The sequence below is a fragment of the Labeo rohita genome, chromosome 22, assembly GCF_022985175.1.
Source record: "Labeo rohita strain BAU-BD-2019 chromosome 22, IGBB_LRoh.1.0, whole genome shotgun sequence".
Lineage (NCBI taxonomy): Eukaryota > Metazoa > Chordata > Actinopteri > Cypriniformes > Cyprinidae > Labeo > Labeo rohita.
In genome coordinates, this window is record NC_066890.1 from 66,025,645 (window position 1) to 66,047,007 (window position 21,363).

Consider the following 21,363-nt stretch of genomic DNA (forward strand, 5'->3'; position numbering starts at 1 on the left):
ATTTTACTATTTTAGTTTTTACATGAAGCTTTCCCCCATTTAATCAATTGAAGTTTTTACTTTTGCAACTCTAAGCTGACAAACGTAAGCTCTGAAGTAGAACTGGCATTTTTTCCAGCTTTATTTGCTAGAGTTGTAAATGAAATGAGTTGGTTTGTGGTTTAAATTTGCTGTTCTACAAAGATATAGTATTGATGCAGTAAAAAGGTTGTGGCTCTGTCCAATGAAAGACTGTTTTTTTTTTTTGAGGACCAATGTTGTACTGAATAGCATTTAATAAATTCATTCACTACTGGATTGACAATTCTGTGCTGAACTTAAAACTCAAGTTGAGTAAAATCTAACAAGTCCCGAAGCTGCACTAGCAAAAAAAATCAAAAGTTGAGAAAACTCAATAATCTTCTGAAGCTTGTTGCCTTAAACTTTTTCAACTTTAGATTTTTTGCTAGTCTATTAATTAGATGAAATAAAATAAAATATATGTTAAATTCAACCTTTAAACTGCATTCCAGTAAAAATCCCAGTCATAGAGCATAATCAAAGCTTTTTTGGCATATCGAGCATTTACAGTAGGCTATAATTTACATTAAGTAAAGAGATTGAAATGAAGGGGAAAAATGAATATAAAAATATAACCAATAATAATGATAATAATAATAATAACAATAATAATAATAATAATAATAATAATAATATGGAAAAAAAGATGATCAGTTAATGGACTTACAAGACTAGGATGTTTTGTAGGCCTATTTTATTTGATGTACTTTATGTAACATTTATTCATGATAAACTTTCGATTGCTGTCTACAATGCACAAAAAGAATTAATATATTCATTTAATAATGTGTTAATTTCCATAATAATTAATATAATAATTTCTTTATTTAAAATAAAATATTAATAAATCCATCTCTGATAATCCCAAGTTACTATGGTCACGCAGGTTTGTTTACGCATTAAACTTGTGACCACGAGAAAAAATATGTTGTTCCCTGAACTTAAGGATGACGTTACCTCGACAAAATTATCTTGTGGCTATGACACAATATGACATTCCCACGAATTAATATCTCGTGGCCACTACATATTATCACGTTCCCATAAACTAAACCAGCAATATCACACTAAAATACCAGTTTATAATTCAGAAATGTAACTATTAGGCTAATATTTAGCTAAATGATTTGCATGGTTTTGTATGTTGCTAAATCACCTATATTTATCATAAATATTTTTAGACCTGGATAATTTTTTATTTATTTTTTTTATTAGGATTAACCCCTTGAGATGTACCATATCGTTTTCGAGGGGGTCCCAAAACACAATGCAATACAATCGCAACATGAAACAAAACAAAACACACATTAACAATGCATCTTTAAACAACACTAAACACAAATGATAAAAAAAAAAAAAAAAAAAAAGCACCACAAAATGATTAACTAGCCATTAAAAGCTAGTAACAAATATACAACAAAACCTAATACAAAATACACTATACACAGATCAGTGGATCCAATACACACACACAAAAAAAAAAAAAAAAAAAAAAACAACAGTACCATACCATTTTCAATAATAACATGAACAAACCAAAGCAAACTGTGAAAACAAAGTTTGCTTAAACATCTTAAATGATGTAGTAGTTTGAATATACGCAGGTAAATTGTTCCAATCAATCAGGAGCTTTAAACATAAAAGCTTTTTTACCAATTGTTTTTTTAACACGAGGAACAAAGAAATAGGTCTGAACAGAATGTCTAACTTGATAATTTGAAGAAAAAGGTACAAAATATTGTTGTAAATAACTAGGATAGTTAAAATAAATACATTTGAAAAGAAATAGAAGCCAATGAATATGTCGTCTTGTATGCAAAGATGGCCACTGGAGTGCATCATACATTATACAATGATGAGTATAAAAAGAACATCCCAAAACAAATCTGCAAAGTCTATTATATACTGTGTTAAGTGGCGCAAGATCTAATTTTGATGCAGATTGATGAACAACATCACAATAATCGAAAATTGGAAGTATAAGTTGAGAAGCAAGTTTCTTAGAACCACTATATGAAAAACAATCTAAATCGATGTAATGTACTAATTCCAAAATTAATTTTACGTAGAATATGATTAATGTGTGATTTAAATGAAAGTTCAGAATCAAGTCATACTCCAAGGTATTTGATAGTATCAACTTTATGCAAAGAAGTACCGTCTTTACATGATATAACACAAGAATTACTTTTAGATTTAAGTTTCTGTTTAGAACCAAAAATCATAACATAAGACTTAGTTTTAATAAGTACTAATTTATTGTCCAAAAGCCAATCTTGTAAAATATTAAAATCATACTGAAGAGATAACTGAATTTGTAAAATATCAGAATTAGATACATATATGACCGTGTCATCGGCATAAAGTTCAACTTTACAATTATTGGAAATTAACGGTACATTATTAACATAAATAGAAAAAAGAAGTGGTCCTAGTATTGAACCTTGGGGCACGCCTCTTTGTTGAACCAAAAGGTCTGACTTACTCCCATTTAATACTACACACTGTTTTCTATTATGCAAATATGAATTAAACCACCTAGTTGCATTTTCAGATAAACCAATAGCATGAAGTTTATCTAAAAGTAAATATCGATCAACTAAATCAAAGGCTTTGGATAAATCAAGAAAAATCGCACCTGTGAGTTTACCATCATCATCATCAGCTGAAAACACATCATTAGTAAACTTAAGCAGTGCAGTAGTTGTAGAATGATTGGACCTAAAGCCAGATTGATATGGTGATAAAATATTATTAATACCTAAATAATCTGAAAGTTGTTTATATATTAGTTTTTGAAAAACTTTAGATGTTGAACATATTATAGATATAGGTCTGTAATTATTAAGTTCAAGTACATCACCTCCCTTGTACAATGGAGTAATACGTGCACATTTCCAAATAGCAGGCAACTCACATGTGGACAAAGACAAATTAAATAACTCAGCAAGTGGATACATAAGAATATGAGAGGATAATTTAAAGAACTTATTTTCAATACCATCCAATCCAACACCACTAGTCCCACTTAATTCATTAATAGCATCCTGAACTTTGATAGGTGAAATCAACCTACAATTAAAATAACTACTACAAGATAAATTATCATAAATAGTACCAGTATTCAAATAAGAGCTGATAAAAAAAAATACTGATTAAATGTCTGAGCAATCGATAAAGAATCATGTAATACTGTATTGTTATCTCTAATTTGATTAATTGAATGTTTATCTGAAGTACTGAATAAGTTTTTAGTTGTATTCCAAAAAATATTTAGAGTTCTTAAAATGCTGAGAAAGACCTTCTTTATAAGTAGATTTTGCATTTCGTACTTTTGTCTTACTCAAGTTTCTCAACTGTCTATAAACTTCCCAGTCAGCATTACTTCTTGTCTGACGAAATACTGACCATGCTTTATCCCTTTGCCTAAAGAGACTAAGAAGTCCAGAACTGATCCAAGGGAGATGACTACCCCTAACCCTAATAGTTTTCCAGGGAGCATGCTTGTCCACAACATTAATAAATTCTGTTTAAAAAAAATTCCAAGCATCTTGTACATCAGGAATTAAATAATATCTATCCCAATTTATAGAAATGAAATCATTAATAAATACATTTAAATTAAAAATTTTATATTGTTTGATTTTAATTAATCTAGAAGGGGATTTAGGTAATTTAATTTTACATACAAATTTGTTTTGATGTAACAACCATTACATCTGTTATGCTAAAATGTTACTTTGACAAGCCAAAAACAGTTTTTAAAGTAAATGGGTGCCTTCCAGTTCCACTCCTCCCATGTTTTTCTCCTTTTTCTCACAGTCTGGCAGAAATGATAGGTGATTCCAAAATGCATGGTCACATGACAGTAAAAGTCTACAGCTGCCAAGATACAGGGGGTGAGTCAACTTACCCACTCAACTCACCCTGCTCTCCCCTACTTCCATTGAAGATGAGGCAGAAGCAAGCTCGGAGAGTGAGGAAGAGCCCACTCTTATCAAAACATGTACAATAAAGTCTGAAATTATTACAGAGTGTGCTGTCTTCTCTGAACAACTGGATAATTTGTATTAATCAGCACCCACCCCCTTAGTGCACCTTTTTTGGTTTGGGCCACTGCCCCTCAAAATATTTGTGCATGGCCCTGCAGCATTTGTCAGTAACACAGTTGACAAAATAATGAATTAAATGTAAATTTTAATTAACATATTTAAAAAGTCATTAGAGCCTAAGCTTGGCAAATAATTAAATTAGCATATTAAGGTGATATTATTATTATTATTATTATTATTATTATTCAACCACCTAGTTTATTTATCAAAAAAGAATACTGATTTCCTGACTTTTTGACTGACATGAAATGTACCCCTAAATAAAGAATTACTTGCGATTGTCTTTCACATCCAGCTCAGTTGTGGTGGCGGTAGTGCACCAGAAGCTGGTTTTTTTAACCCGTCAGGCAAAGAGAGAAGAAGACGAAAACGAAACTAAGTTAATCTTTAGAAGACACGCAAGACCGTGGAGCAGAACCGTTATCATCCAGTAAGTCCAGTAATGTCTTCTCGGCATTATATTATATTATATTATATTATATTATATTATATTATATTATATTATGTTATATTATATTATACTGACGTTTGTCACATAACGTATCTACAGTGTTGGGCTAGTTACTCAAAGAATGTAATATATTACTCATTTACATTAATCTCATTAATTTTCATGTGTAGCTTGAAGCTAATTGTAATTTCTCCGTTACCCATATACAAATATTGTATACGATATGTGTTTTATACAATATGTATTTTAGCAAATCACAGAAGTTTGTAAGAAATTGTTTAAGTTTCCAAAAAGATTTTGAATTATAGTAATATAATGTACCACATGCTGATCAGAGGGATGTGGGTGGGATGTAATGTCTGAGTAAAGTACAGCCACAATTTACACAATAGTGTTCAGCACCAGCTAGACGTAAAAAAGCTGGGTGTAAGCCCTACGCTGGGCTTTGCAACGTCCAACTTTACGATAAATATTTACACTTGTTGCAACAGCTAAAACCACGACCAGGCGCAACTACGCCCGGCGCAGACGATGCGCGTCCGCGCAAACACATTCTCCAGCAGTGACAGCTATAAGACCACACCCATGCTGCAATTGTACAACTACTAATATAAAACTGAATTGCTCAAGACATCATAACAAGTGAAGCCACCGCAAAATAATTTAATTGACGAAATATTTCTTAATGATAATATAATGATGTAATGAATGTAATAATGAATTATTTTATGTACAATGTCTTTTCTGACATAAATGTGAATTTACGTGACAGTTGTGTATTTTAGCCTCGTGACATCTTTATGTGGCTGAAAAAACACATTTATTATAAATTGTAGAGTTTGTGATAGAATTGACAGAATTTGAAAGCTGATACTTTATTTCTGATTAAAAAGTAAGCACAAAACTTACTGTGATTATTGGATGGCAGGAACGCTGCAAATGATGAGACATTAAATATTTCCAAGCATTTATATTGTCCAGCAAGATTTCGAATAGAAATGTTAAGGAAATACTTTAAAACAGATATATACCGTTATCAGCATGGTAAAGTAGATTCGTCTCTTGTCTGTGAGAGAATTTGTGCCGTTAATACAGCGTTAGCCGTAGTTTCTTTTTTACTTTCACTTTTATAATTCTTGCGCAAAGTTTGCGCGTTGCTTGCATGTGTTGCTTGACCCTTCCCTATAATAATTGTTTATATAGGCCACAATTATCCTACCCGAAAAGAAAATAAACGTTACAGTTGGCGTCTGCAACAATTAATTAAAAACGAATCATGTCCGAGCAAATCGTGACTTTTCACTTTACGCCTACCTTTGACTAGGCGTAAGATTTAGTTTCAGACGTAGCACTACGCCGAGATGGTGCAACGGGTATAAATTCTACGCACGACTTAAAGCGCATTTTACGTCCAGCTTAGTCTTACAACCGGGCGTACGCCCAGCTGATGCAACCGACTGCAGATCATTGTTTTTCCTGACAAAATCAATATAATGCAATATTTCTATCTGCTGAATGTAAGTGGATAACCGCCATAAATGGATCTGTAAGTCATAAATCATCACACAAAAACAAAAGTCGCTAAGGCTGTTTTTAGGTGAGCCTATTTCTTAAGTGTGAACGGCAGGTGTAGTGTCAGTGGCCTAGCGGTCATACCACATCCTAACAAGCTAGATTTCTGGGCATAAACCGGTGTAGGGCTTTAACAAATAACACAATTTGTTTGCTTTTACTTTGTACCTGAGTGGTTGACATAAGCCTGAAAAAAGTTTAAAATTGTCATATGGTGTGACATGAAAGTTATTCTATTTAAAATGAAAATGGGATATACTCTGTTTATGTAACTAATTTCACCATAAATCTTTATCATTACTATCTTAAGACTAAACTTTTTTTTTTTTTTGTAGATCCAATAGATTTTGTATTATTTTTTCTAAATCGTCATGCCATCAGGACATCTGTCCTCAGCCCTTTTCAGGTATTTTAGATTGATTCTGACAAACCCTGTTATAAATCTAACAAAATGCTTGTGATGCTTGCTGATACTATTTCTCTTTTGTTCCACTGACTTTTTAAAATGATTTTTATAGCTAAACAAGTGTTTTTGCCACAATTCTTACAAATGATGGTGTCACACTAAATGATGAACACCACAATTTGTCAATGCAAAAAGTGCATTTTATATTAATTAAACATTCAGTGAATTCAATTCAATTAACATTAATAAGACTAAAAATCATCAAACATACTAACATTGTTTTAAAACTTTTAAAATGTTTTTTATGAAACTGAGTAAATCAATCACCATCTCACATCAAGAACCTTCAACATGAACATTTTAAAAATAGAGGAGAGTGTGTGTTGTAACAATTGCAATTGTTAAACAGTAAAAATATTATCAATTTACAATTAGTCGAATGTTTTAGTTCATAGACATTTATAGTATTAGTTATAACAGAAACTCATGGGATAATGACGATAATGAAGAGGTTCTGGCTCAGATATTGTACAAACTATTTGATCACAGCTGTAAAAGTCTGGTGGTGCACACTGAATGCCTTGAGTTGTTCTCTTCATTTCTTCTCTTTATACCTGTTAATGAGTATGAGTAATGTATTATTTTCTGTTCTACTTGTTTTCTTTCATTTAAAAAAAAAAAAATGAAAGCGTTAGGCTAACCGAGACTTGTCATAGCACTTGCATATTATTGCTCTTTTGTTGGTTTTGATTGCTTCTATTGTCCTCGTTTGTAAGTCACTCTGAAGCGTCTGCTAAATGACTAAATGTAAATGTAATGAAAAATTTGTAATGATTAATATATATTTTTTTAACCATTAATTTTCAGCTTCACCATTTTTATAATAGTATCCTGTGATGAAGTTACTCTATGCAGGTTGTAGCCTACATCCTTCCCGATATTAGGTGTCTGTTCTGTGTGAACTGGCATAATCTTTTTACTTTTCCCTCTTTCCCTCGGAACTCCTCTCTCCTTGCATTTTCAACATTGAGTCATTCCCTGTATTTTCGTGTCCTGTCTTTACTTGACATTTCTGCCTGACACAGACAAAGAATCACATCTTTTAATATGCAAAGCATGGCAAACATGTTGAAACATGGTTAAATTAAGTATAAAATTGAAAGATAATACATTAATTGTATGGGTAATTCAGTGTTCACCATTAAATTATTTCAATATGTTTTGAATATTTATTTATTTATTTATTTATCACAAAAAAAAAAAAAAAAAAAAAAGGTGTATGTAATATTGTGTGACAAATGTATCATATGGTGTGACTTGGAAAAAACACCATATGGCATTTTTTTTCAGTTAAGCTAATCTCTTAGTTAACTAAAAACAGCTTGCTTATACCCTGGCATGTAAATTGCCACATGGCAGTAATGATTATCAAGAATCAAGATTATCAAGTAACATTTCTAAAAAAGTGTTTTGTTTTTATGTAAATAATGTCACACCATAAGACACAAAACATTGACCAATAGTAAGCATATCAGAAACAGAGCTTTTTAATTAAAAATTAAGTAGGAACTCACCTCTTGACCTTCCAAACCACTCCAGATATGACACTGCAACTTCCTGGTTGAGTGTGGACCTCTTCATCATAATGATTTCCAAATTATTGCCCGTTCAAAATATATATTGTAATGTCACACCATATGATGCCCACTTTATGGACAAAATGTATTTGGGCAGAACTTAAAATTAAAATCATGCACAGACATCAGCACTTTTTGTGCATTAAAAATCGTCTTTCTGGCTCATTGGCACAATTCGACTCAGCTATGCGATTAAGTTCGCCAAGTTTAGTGGTGTTCTCAAGACTTCGGTGGCAGTCCGAGACGCTCCTGTCTTGTGCAAGGAGATTGCTGTCCTCCTGGCATCAGGATCCTCAACTATCTCAACGACTGGCTGATCATTTCCCTGTCATGAGAGCAGTTGTGCAATCACAGAGGCTTGGTGATCCGGCACCTCAGCCAGTTGGGGCTTCAGGTCAATTGGGAAAAGAGCAAACTCTCCTCTGTAAACAGAATCTCTGTGAACAGTTAGACTCTGTGAGTATGACAGCACGTCTCACCAACAAGCATGCTCAGTGCTGGACTGCCTGAGTTCCGTCAGAGGCAGGACGGTGGTTCCACTGAAACAGTTTTAGAGGCTCCTGGGGCATGTGGCATCCGCAGTCACACTGCATGGGTTGCTTCATATGAGACCACTACAGCACTGGTTACACTCCCCGAGATGGGCGTGCTGCCACGGGACATTCCGTGCAACCATCATACCAATGTGTCACCGCTCATTCACCCCCTGGTCGGACTTTGCTTTTCTACGGGCCGGGGTGCGCTTAGAACAAGTGTCCTGACATGTTGTTGTTACGACAGGTGCCTCCAGTACAGGCTGGGGTGCTACATGCAACAGACAGGCAGCCTCGTGGTCCTGGACAGGGCCTCGACTGCTTTGGCACATCAACTGCCTGGAGTTGTTGGCAGTGCACCTCGCCTTGCGGCAGTTCCGGCAACTGCTACGAGGCAAAGATGTATTGGTCTGGACAACACTGCGGGTGTCATACATCAACTGGCAGGGAGGTCTACATTCACGGCGCATGTCACAACTTGCCTGCCATTTCCTCCTCTGGAGTCAGACATGGCTCAAGTCACTGCGTGCCATTCACATCTGAGAGTAGCACAATCATGCAGCCGATGCACAGCTCATATTCTCCAGAGAATGGCGACTCCATCCAGCTGATCTGGAGTCGATTCAGGGAAGCCCAGGTAGACCTGTTCGCTTCCCACGAGTCCTTCCACTGCCAGCTGTATTACTCCCTTGGCACAAACTCACTGGCACACAGCTGGCCTCAGGCTCTACGCAAATATGCGTTTCCTCCAGTGAGCCTTCTCGCACAGACACTGTGCAAGGTTAGGGAGGATGAGTAACAGGTCCTGCTGGTTGCCCTGTACTAGCATACCCGGACCTGGTTTCCGGAACTCGTGGTCCTCGCAACAGCCCCTCCCTGGCACGTCCCTCTGAGATGGATCTCCTTTCTCAGGGGCTCTGTACCATGTTCACCCGCAGTTTGGGAGTCAGTTTTGGAAAGAGGGAGTCAAATGATATTGAGGATCTGTTTTACCATGTTCACCTGAATATTCGGCAGAGCACACCTCAAAATCTCCTACCGGTTTCTGATTATTCGGACGTTTTGCTAAATGTTGTGGTTGGCGGAGCAGCAGAGCTGATCAAATGCTTCAGGACGCACAGACGGGGAAAGCGAGCCGGCGCACTTGTTAAGGATCGACAGCGTGAATTTCAAACGCCACTGCCTAGCATACATCTGGCAAATCTCTGCTTTCTCCACAGCAAAACGGACAAACTCCTCCTGCTCTCTCTGACAAATAAGGATTTTTCAAACTCTGCTGCTCTGTGTTTCATGGAAACCTGGCTTAATGACACCACGACGGACAGCGCACTTCATCTGCTGCGTTACCAGCTGTTCAGAATCAACAGGGAAATCACGTGGCAGCGGGACGTGCTTTTACATCAATGAAAGGTGGTGTACAGATGTAATAGTGTTAAAGAAGATGTGCTGTTCCAATCTAGAAGTACTTTTCATTAACTGTAAACCATTCTATTCACAGCAAAAGTTTTGCTCATTTGTTCTAGTAAGTGTGTACATTCCACCGCAAGTACACGTAAGCCTGGCTTTACAGAAACTCACTGATCAGATCACAGAGACAGAACAACACCACCCGGACTTTGTTATTATCATTCTTGGAGACTTTAACTAAGCTAATCTCTCACGTGAACTGCCAAAATACAGACAGCATGTTACATGTCCCACCAGAGAGTAATATAGTGCACCATTGTTACACAGCAATTAAGGATGCATATCACTCTGTCCTACAGGCAGCATTGGGACTCTCCTATCACTGCCTGGTTCATCTTATACCAACCTATGGGCAAAAACTCAAATCTGCTAAACCTATAGTGCAGACCGTAAAGAGATGGACCAACAAAACAGAGCGGGTTTGCAGATGACACCACACTTATTGGCCTCATTCAGGACCCTGATGAGTCTGCTTACAAACAAGAGGTTAAGCAGCTGGATGTCTGATGCAGTCTTAACAACCTGGAGCTCAACACGCTCAAAACAGTGGAGATGATCATAAACTTCAATAGAAACCCCCCTGCACTCAGCATCATGGACAGCACTGTGGCTGCAGTGGAGACAGTTCCTAGGGTCCATCATCTCCCAGAACCTGAAGTGGGACAGGTTGTACTTCCAAAAGGTTTTACTTCCTTCGACAGCTGTCATCGAGTTTGTTCTGTGCACTTCAATAACTGTCTGGTTCAACTCAGCTACAAAATCAGACACCAGAAGATTACAGAGAACGGTTCGGACTGCTGAGAGGATTATTGGCGCTCCCCTGAACCCTTCAAGAATTATGTACATCCAGAGTGAGGAAAAGGGCTCAGGAAATCACTCTGGATCCCTCACATCCAAGTCATCCCCTTTTTGAACTTTTGCCATCTGGTTGATGCTACAGAGCCCCAATTGCCAGGACAGCCAGACATAAGAACAGTTTTTTTTTTCCCCTAGACAATCCACCTTATGAACAGTTAAATGCTAACCCCCCAGTTGTGCAATAAAAATGTACAAAAACTTGTATTTATTTGTTACCACCTACATCCTAGTACATCCCGGCATCTCATTCTATACTATTCCTTTTCTATCATCTGTAGCACAATTGTTTATACAATTTATTTGTTTATTATTATTTTTCTATTTATATTTACATATGTGTATTTTTTTTTATTATTCTCATCTTATTTTGATTGTGTGTTGTTGTTGTCTCTGTGCACTGGAAGCCTGTGACACTAAAACAAATTCCTTGTATGTGCAAGCATACTTGGCAATAAAGCTCTTTCTGATTCAAATACTGCTCAGGGTTAAGTTAGTTTAAGTCTCACGCAGGCAGAACACTCAGAATAGGTTTCAGTTTGTGTGAAAATATAAATTAAGACCAACTGCTCAGAGAAATTATGTGAAAGAATAATTAAATAAATTGTAATAATGTGTAAGGGGGAACTGACTGCCTTCAGAAAAGTTTTGATGGCATTTACTTTTCATCCTCCCACCGTGTAAATGCGTAACAAAGCAGTGCTTACAACCCCTGGCAAAAAATATGGAATCATCACACTTAGATGTTGTTTACTCAGTTTTTTTTTTACTTCAAAACAAATAAATGAATCACAGATATAATATAATATAATTCAACAATCTGGTTATGTAAAACATACCTTAACCAACTTATATTAAACTCCTTTAATTAATGAAAAGTTGTTTACCATATCAAGTAGAGGAAAAAAATTCTGGAATCATTCTGAAGAAAGAAGTTATGGACTCATCAACCAAAACACACAGTTAGTACTTTGTAGCTCCTCCACTGGCTTTTATGTCAGCCTGAATTCTTTGGGACATGGACTTCACTAAAGGAAAACAAAATTCTTCATCAAGCTGGTTCCAGCTTTCTCAAACAGTGGTTTTCAGGTTCTGAAATTTGGTTGATTCAACACAAAATGACCCAGTAGGATTTACGACAGTGATGATATTTTGTTTTCCTTTTACATTAAACACATTAAATGTTACATTTGCATATGTAATATAGCATCTATTTCCATTACAGGTTTGGTATTAAAAAGGTCTTAAAAACTCTTAAATTTAAGTTGTTTACATCTGTAGACACCTTGTTGCAGTAATCTAGAAAGTTTGTATTTGCCCAATGTGTTAATCTATGTAGTATGTAACATACTAGTTTCTCAAGACACATGCTATATTGCATTGTTGTAATTTTAACAAATAAATGTTGATCTGTTAGCTACATTAAGATAATTTTGACATGCTGCGCTATCATAATTGTGGAATTGTCAGTATATTTCTGACAATTGTGTATTTGTTTATATTCAGCATAGAAATGTTTCATATCTTTAGCAATTTCACTAAAGGATTGTAACATTCTTTCTAATTTGCACAATTTTTACTCTGTTTCAGACAACAATTGCTCACAGATGTGACCCAACTTATTAACCTTTTTTTTTGGATGTAACTCTCCAAGCCCTTACTCACTTGCCGGAGTCACCAGTTTTCTCTGGATCTGAACAAGCTAGAGGTTCTCCGCTACAAAGGGTGTTGCTAAGGCTTTGAAGAAGGACAACACTGCTGAAGTGAAACTAGACAATGGAAAACTGCAAAACAGACTGCATCGAAAGGCCTCTGGCTCTGGCCTTTGCAAAACTTGGTTGTTTTGTTGGTAGACATCCATGTGTGTTTCTTTTATTAACTATGTGTGTAGCTGTTTTCTTTGGAGCTGGTTTCAAGTTTCTTAAAGAGAGGGAGTCAAATGATATTGAAGACCAGTTCACACCTGTCAATGGACCTGCCAAGTTGGAGAGGGCGATTGTGGTGGAAAATTTCCCACAATCTGAAGAGTTTTCTCAGTTACAGCTTGCGTCTGAAGGCACTTATGCCTCTTTGATCATCACAGGCTTGCATGGAAAAAGTATATTAACTGAAGCAGCTTTTAATGAAATTATTGAGTTAGACAGACAAGTGAAAAGTTTAGAGACAGGAAACACTTTTGAAAACCTCTGTGCCAAAACAAAGGGAAGGTGCATGTCAAATGCAATTTTAGACATGTTAAATTACAATGCTACTAAAGTAGATTCTTTAACTCTAACATATCCGATGAATAATGGCACATTTTTGGGAACAAGTATTGGTGGTGTAGAGCTAAAGCCAGATGGTTCAAAGATATCCAGTGCAAAAGCAGTCAGGCTTTTTTATTTTCTAGATGAGGAGAAGATAAATGAAAACTCTGACTGGCTTAATGGCTTTCTAAAACTCCTCTCAAACTACACAGAACAGAAAATGGTAAGTAAAAGAAATGGTTGTAAATAATGAGTTATATCTACACATACACAGATACCTAATGACCGTTTTTTTGTGCAAAAGCACCTCATGTGACATTAATCTAATCATCTCCAACTAGTCAAGCACCAAAAGTAATTTGGACAGCAATTCAAATGTACCGAGTTAATGAACTGAATTTGTTTAATTTTTACACTTGTCATGTCCTGTTGTAAATTGTAAGAATAAATTCAACATTGTGATTCGATATAATAAAACACTCTTGTGTATACATACATGACACAATTATATGGAACAGTGTTTTACTGTTCTTTTTTCCACAGGTCCATGTGTCTTATTTTACATCAGTATCAAGACAGAAAGAGTTGGAGACCAATTCAGACTCTGTCATCCCCCTCTTCTCTTTGACGTATTTCCTGGCCATTACAATTTCGGTTCTGTCTTGTTTAAGGTATAAAGAATTAAAAATAATCACATAAGCACAATTAATTTTAATGCTTGCTATGTAATTTATCCATTGTGCCTTTCCACAGGTTAGACTGTGTCAGGACAAAGGTGTGGGTGGCCACGTTTGGCGTCCTCTCTGCTGGTATGGCAGTGTTGGCCAGCTTTGGACTACTGCTGTTCTGTGGGATGCCGTTTGCCATGACTGTGGCCTCAGCTCCCTTTCTGATTCTCGGTAAGGCCTGGGACACAGTAGACGATTTTCGACCACTAACTATTTTAGACCACAATCTTAGACAGTTTCAACCAAATTTTAGGGCAGTGACACAAGATCTTACATAGACTTGCAAGATCAAACGTGATGAGAGAAGAAAAACAAATTGAGAATAGTCAATGTCATCAGCTGGCTCTCCTGGCATGTGATCTGTTGTACAGTGAAAAACAAAACAGAAAAAAAAGGGTGATGTGTTCTGTTGTGGATATCATGTCAGATGCGGCCCGATCAAGAATTTGATATTTACCGTTTGAGTTTGGGGATGCTCCGTCTCGATGGGGAGTAGTTAAATAATCGTAATGACACCACACAATAGAGGATTTTTTGGAAACATTTTTTTGCGACAAACCTCGAATAAGGCCACACCCCCCCGATCGTTCAAGGGTACAGATCAGGCCTTAAAATCTTCAAGTGTGTGGCTAGCCTAAGTGTCATTCATATCCTCGCCTAGTAGGCGTCCCACATGTTCACAGTCTCACAGTCTCTGCTTCCCTCCAGGTGTTGGTGTTGATGACATGTTCATTATGATCTCCTGCTGGCAGAAGACTGAAGTTAATAAAGACGTTGAGGTTCGCTTAGCAGAAACGTATAAGGAGGCCGGCGTGTCCATCACGATCACCACACTGACGGATGTGCTGGCTTTCTACATCGGTCTCCTCACTCCATTCCGCTCAGTTCAGTCTTTCTGCATGTACACCAGCACAGCTCTTCTGTTCTGCTACGTCTTCAACATCACCTTCTTCGGCGCGTGTCTCGCCCTGAACGGAAGGCGAGAGAAAGGAAACAGACACTGGCTGACCTGCATGAAAGTCCCAGAAGCCACCGGTGATGATAATGTTTGTTGTGTTGGTGGGGCGTATGATAAAGACACACATAAAGAATTTGACATGCCAATGGAATCATTCTTTAAAAACTATTATGGCCCTTTTCTGACAAGAGTGTGGGTTAAGGCGCTCGTGTGTCTGATCTATGCTGGCTATTTGGCAGTCAGTATCTATGGATGCTTCCAAATGCAGGAAGGTCTAAATCTGAAACATTTAGCGGCAGACGGCTCATATGTTGGTGATTACTATGACAATGAGGATGAATTCTTCTCTGATTTTGGTCCTAATGTCATGTTAGTTATTAAGAATGAGCATTTTCAGTACTGGAACCCAACTGCTCGCAAAAGTCTTGACTTGTGTTTGGAACATTTTCAAAATCTGACAATGGTAGATCCAGACATTCCACCTATTTCTTGGCTTCATATATACACGCAGTTTGGGCTAAAGGCTCGTTTTGATGTAGACAATGAAGCACAATTCAAAAGCCATTTAACTGCATTTCTTAATCATTCTGGCTTTAGTCAAGATGTTAATTTCACTAACAATCACATTCATGCATCACGTATGTTCGTTCAGACAGTGAACATCCGGACAGCAATCGATGAGAAGAACATGTTGAATGCATTTAGAGAAACCGCAGAAAAATGTGGGAAGTTGCAGACACCCGTTGATCTGATTGTGTTCCACCCTGCATTCATCTATTTCGACCAATATGCCGTCATCATCAGTAATACAATCCAAAATATTTTTGTTGCTACATGTGCGATGTTAGTCATTTCACTCCTGCTGATCCCAAACCCACTCTGCTCTATCTGGGTGACATTTTCCATCGCATCTGTCATCGTGGGAGTGGCTGGTTTCATGGCATTATGGGATGTTAGTTTAGACTCTGTGTCTATGATTAATCTTGTTATCTGTATCGGGTTTTCTGTGGACTTCTCTGCTCACATTTCCTATGCATTTGTGTCAAGTGAAAAATCCTCAGCAAATGAGAAGGCCACGGATGCCATTAGTAAACTGGGTTATCCGATTGTTCAGGGTGCCGTGTCCACTATCGCAGGTGTGGTGGTGCTTGCAGCTGCCAAAAGCTACATCTTCAGGACGTTCTTTAAAATCATGTTCTTAGTTATTCTGTTTGGGGCCGTCCATGGCATCATATTCATACCTGTGTTCCTCACCTTCCTCGGCACTTGTTGTAAAAGTCAGGAAAAAAAAAAACAAAATCTAACAGAGCACAGTGACATGATTGCCTGTACTCAGCTTGTGAGTCAGAATAAGTGTCCTGATTCTATTAACTGAGCTTACATTTCTGACATTTTTATCTGTAAAATTTATTAAGCACTGTTAATTTCTGTATATAGGCTTGTGCTCCAGTTTCAGTTTAATTACAAAATAAATGTAACTAATCTGTTACAGCTACTGAAAAAAAAAATGTGTAATTAAATTACAGTTAGGAAAATGACTGTACAAGTATTATATATTTAAAAAAAAAAAAAAAAAAAAAAAAAAAAAAAAAAACTGGCTAAAGATTTTGTGGTGGTTGTGCTTTAAAATTAAATTACTTAAATCTTAATTCAAGTGATGAAGGGTTTTCAATGTCTGACAGTAATCAGTGTTTCTGTAAGGTTAACCGTGCCTGGTTTAAATGTTTCAAAATGATGGGTTTTAAACATTTGTTACAAATTTAGATTGGATTGAATTGGTTAAACTTTATTTTATTATACAGCAGCACATACCACACAAAATGTATAATAAATACAAAAGTAAAATATTAAAACATTCACAACAGCAGCAATTTGTTTTCCAGTAGCAATTTCACAAGGCATTATGAGTATTACACACAAATAGACTATAATGCAATTAGGAAAGTAATCAAAAAGTAATCAAATGTAATAATTTATTTACATTACATTTGTAATGTAATTACATTATTTACATTAAAAAAGTAATTGAAATAATTACACTACATATTATATTTTAAATAAGGCAACTTATGATTTGTAACCTATTACATTTCCAATGTAACCTTTCAAACACTGTTTGTAATCCAGTTACATTTAAGTACATTGATTAAACCACATTACTCAACACTGGAAGTTGTATTTTTGGTTTTAAAAGAATTTGATCTCAGCGTAATTGTCAATGAAGTGAATGAGTAATTTATGATAGTATATGTGTGAATGCATAAACACCTCTGCAGCTTATGTTTTCTCCTGCATCTTGAAGAGTAATCCATCTATTCTGTGCCTTAATGTAATATAATACATTTTATACTTTTCTGTTTTTCTTATATCTTATATCTTATACTTATATCTCTTTTTTTTTTTTTTTTTTTTGTGAATTTCCTATGTAGTATCATGTAATCTATGTTTGCACTACGCACTTTCTGCAATGGCAGCTCCTGTCGGTATGTCAAATATCTTGTGATTGTAAACATTTGGCAATAAAGCTTTTTCTGACATCTGACTTCTTTCTTTTGTTTGGGGGGGGGTTAACTAACGTTAACTAAAGCAAAAAAGAAATATTACTTATCAGATTGATCTCCTCCCTTGGATGAAATCTTCTTCTTCTTTTAAGGGTAAATTGGAGAGTGCAAGCCGCTCACGGGCGGGAACACATTAAAGATAATGGGCCTCATTTATCAATAACATAAAAATGAGCGCAGATCTGAGTGCACAAATCAACTTATGACAGAGTTCACGTGTGATTCATGAAACATTCATATGCCGCCAATCCCGTTGTACGAATGACCGTACTTTGATAAATGTGGCAGCTGAGAACAATAGTCATTTAAATATCACGCCCCTAAAAACACCCCGGTTTAGAAGCCTTGCCCCTAGAGTTTACGACACGGAGAAACAAAACCCAGCTAAAAAGATGAAGTAAACTCATGAAAGAGAAATTGATCTCTAATTGACTCTAAAAACACCCTTTAACCTTAGGCTATATTTGCAAAAAATGGCATTCGTGTGTACAGTATGTACATTAAATACCAATAAATATAACAAAACATTTATAAATATTATAGTCTATTTATAGTTCTTAATCCACAACAAACGTTACATTTAAAAGTATTACAGAACAAGAATGAAAAATTAGTAGCTATAAAATTTTATATCAAACTATAAAGGAAAACACAAATTAGGCTATAGTGAATACAAAATAGAAATGTCAAGCCAAAAATGAATGAATGAGTAAAGCGAAACTAAACGGCACTGGGCTCACAAGACTCTCATCGACATCAAAATGTTTTAATTTTTTGCCATGTAACATTTGATGCTAAATTATTATCTATGATGTAAACAAGCCTTTGTATATAGAGTGAATTTTGTGCCAATATTAATCAAAATCCAGCGCTTTGCAAATAAACAATCTGCTTTGCAAAGAAAAACTCAACTGTCAAACAAACGTAAAGTGATTCGCAAATACAAAACTCTATTTGAGAGAAAATGCAGTGGTATGGACAAATGTATTGTGTGTTACATCTGTGAGACTCAGTTGCCTTTTTCTGAGGAATCTCACAAATGCGTGCAGGCAGATTTTCTCACATATGCAACTGAGCAACTTCCTTTCCCAAAAACAGCAGATGGTGCTGTCAGTCAATTACACTAATTTGCTGAGACCCGAAACCCCTTTATTGTGAACATTTATTGAAATTCTGCTTTATATGTTGAGGCATGGCCTACAGTGGAGAGAAATATAGTATAAAGAATAATTATAAAACTATGCATAGACAACCTAGTAGGCTAATCTAATTATACAAATAGGTTACTATAATCAAACTAGTTTAAGTTCAGGTGAGCTTTATTGTGATTCAGCTATGTAAATGTACCAACATATAATCTAAATAAATAAATACCATGGTATTTGTAGTAAAGCTGCCATTAAAGAAATGTTAACCTGTAAAAAACATGGTTACCACATTTTTACTATAGTAAAACCAACTTTAATTTTCAGAAGGGTTTCATAGTTTATTATTATATTTGTTTACATATAGCATAGTTTATATACATGCCTTGCACCACATTTAAAACTAAAAGTGGCCTGCAAGGAGATATTTCATATTTCAACCAATATTTTACTCTAAATACAGATTTTAGTTGGATAATAGCCCGTTTGGAAATATCCATCTAAAAATATGTAGCTTTTTATATATATCTGAGCAACATTTTAACTCATGAAGTTAAGAATCAAAATCTACTGTCAGGAATTATATTAGAGGCTCTATCTCCTACATGGCTCTATCTCTATTCTTCATCTGAGTCACTCTGAGAAGAGTCCTTACTGTCCAGATTATATAATCAGAGAATATTTGTTTTCAATTTAATTTCGGTTATTTAAAAGTACACATTTCAAGCTTTTTTATACATATATGTATACATGTATGTGAGGCACATATTCACTGAGATTCAGGTTGTTTTATTCATGTGCCTGTGAAGAAAGTTCCCAGAGACAGAGAGAACACACAATTTGTTTTCTTTATTTTACAAAAGCACATTGTTTTTGTTATTATGACTATATGCAATTAAAAGTAGACCATTGCAGTTTCTAATGATACTATGCTCATATCTGTATTTTAATTCTTTTCATGGTCATCAAGAAAACATGACAAAAGAACACTGGCATGGTCTTCAACCCCAAATATTATTGTTTAATCATTGTTAAAATCTTACTGAAATACTGATAAACCACTGTTCATCAAAATGCTGAATTTATTATTATATCAGTGTGAACTTGATCCTTCTCCCCAATTCACAGGACAAAAGTGACACCAGAAGATAAATATTTATCATTTTGCTTAGCTAAAAAATACATAATTATTTTATACATATATGATTGCACAAATGTTTTAGATATTGTACTAAATAATGTGATTTGTTTTCAGTTTTTTAAGTTGATAATTAATTACCTCTTGGGTGATATTACCATATCTGATACTAAATTAAATTGTCTAAGCTTTCATTTTTGGTACACAATATTGTCACTCTGCATAATACATTTGTAATTTAGTATTACAATATATTGTGACATGATATATTGTTATTATACTCCTGCATTGTTTTGAATGTACAACAATTGTATCAACATATGTGTATATTCTATATCCCGCGATCCAACAGAGGATACGGAGAATGGATCAGTTTTTATAGGGAAAGACTGCTTAGTTAAATGTTTAGCCATGTCTCTACTTATTTTTGAACTGATCAATCATGTTAACACATACAGCACTTATTGTGAATTTCACTGACATTGTAGTATAGGGTCGCTTTGTGAAAACATCTAAATGGTTAATTATATAGTAAGACAGAAACTCATCTGTTCCCCACTCACATTAGTCTGCTGTATTCCCTGAAAATGTAAATGGGTGTTTTGGGTCTCAGGAGACTAGTGTAAATTGACCGACAGCGCCATCTGCTGTTTTTGTTTTTTTGTTTTTTTTGATGAAATATGAAAATAGAGTCTATCTGTTCAGAAGTGTTTTCACTCAATAGGATGACAATTAAAAATCAGGGATCTATTAAAGTCTGTTTGTGAAAGTGAATCATTGTACAAACAAAGTAGATCTCTGAAGAAAAAGAGTTGTTGTTGCTCTTCAGGCTGAAAAAGGTTACAAAACCATCTCTAAAGAGTTTGGATTTCACAAATCCACAGTCAGACAGATTGTGTACAAATGGAGGAAATTCAAGACCACAGTCACCCTCCCCAGAAGTGATCAACCAACAAAGATTACTCCAAAGCATGGCCAAGACAAAGCAGCTGTACAAGGATGTCAGGGACAAGACTGTAGACCTACACAAGGCTGGAATGGTCTACAAAACCAATAAAGATCTCACCTCGTGGAGTTTGCATGATCATTAGAATGATTAGGAATCAGCCCAGAACTACACAGGAGGATTTTGTCATTGATCTCGAGGCAGCTGCGACCATAGTCACCAAGAAAACAATTGGTAACACACTATGCTGTGAAGGACTGAAATCCTGCAGTGCCCACAAGGTCCTCCTGCTCAAGAAAGCACATGCGCAGGCCCAATGAACATCTGATTGATTTAGAGAAGAACTGGCTGAAAGTGTTGTGGTCAGATGAGACCAAAATCGAGCTCTTTGGCATTAACTCGTCGTGTTTGGAGGAGGAGAAATGCTGCCTATGACCCCAAAAACACCATCCCCACCATCAAACATGGAGGTGGAAACGTTATGCTTTGGGAGTGTTTTTCTCTCACACTCATTTAGGCCATGAGGCCTTCAAAACACGCCTATCAAG

The 21,363-nt window shown here is 35.7% G+C and overlaps 1 protein-coding gene across 1 annotated transcript; it reads left to right on the forward strand.

Moving 5' to 3' along the window:
• Positions 1-4,491: 4,491 nt before the first annotated feature.
• On the forward strand, positions 4,492-17,567 carry LOC127153482 (patched domain-containing protein 3). Its single transcript, XM_051094538.1, has 5 exons — positions 4,492-4,602; positions 12,684-13,562; positions 13,883-14,010; positions 14,093-14,238; positions 14,776-17,567. Exons 2-5 carry the CDS (start codon positions 12,870-12,872, stop codon positions 16,398-16,400), a joined length of 2,592 nt encoding a protein of 863 aa, XP_050950495.1. The 5' UTR covers positions 4,492-4,602; positions 12,684-12,869; the 3' UTR covers positions 16,401-17,567.
• The last annotated feature ends 3,796 nt before the right edge of the window (positions 17,568-21,363 follow it).

Coding starts and splice junctions, on each gene's coding strand:
- LOC127153482 (XM_051094538.1), top strand. CDS start 12,870: ATGGAAAACTGCAAAACAGACTGCATCGAAAGGCCTCTGGCTCTGGCC. Junction 13,563..13,882: donor ACTACACAGAACAGAAAATG/GTAAGTAAAAGA, acceptor TTTTTTCCACAG/GTCCATGTGTCTTATTTTAC. Junction 14,239..14,775: donor AGCTCCCTTTCTGATTCTCG/GTAAGGCCTGGG, acceptor GCTTCCCTCCAG/GTGTTGGTGTTGATGACATG.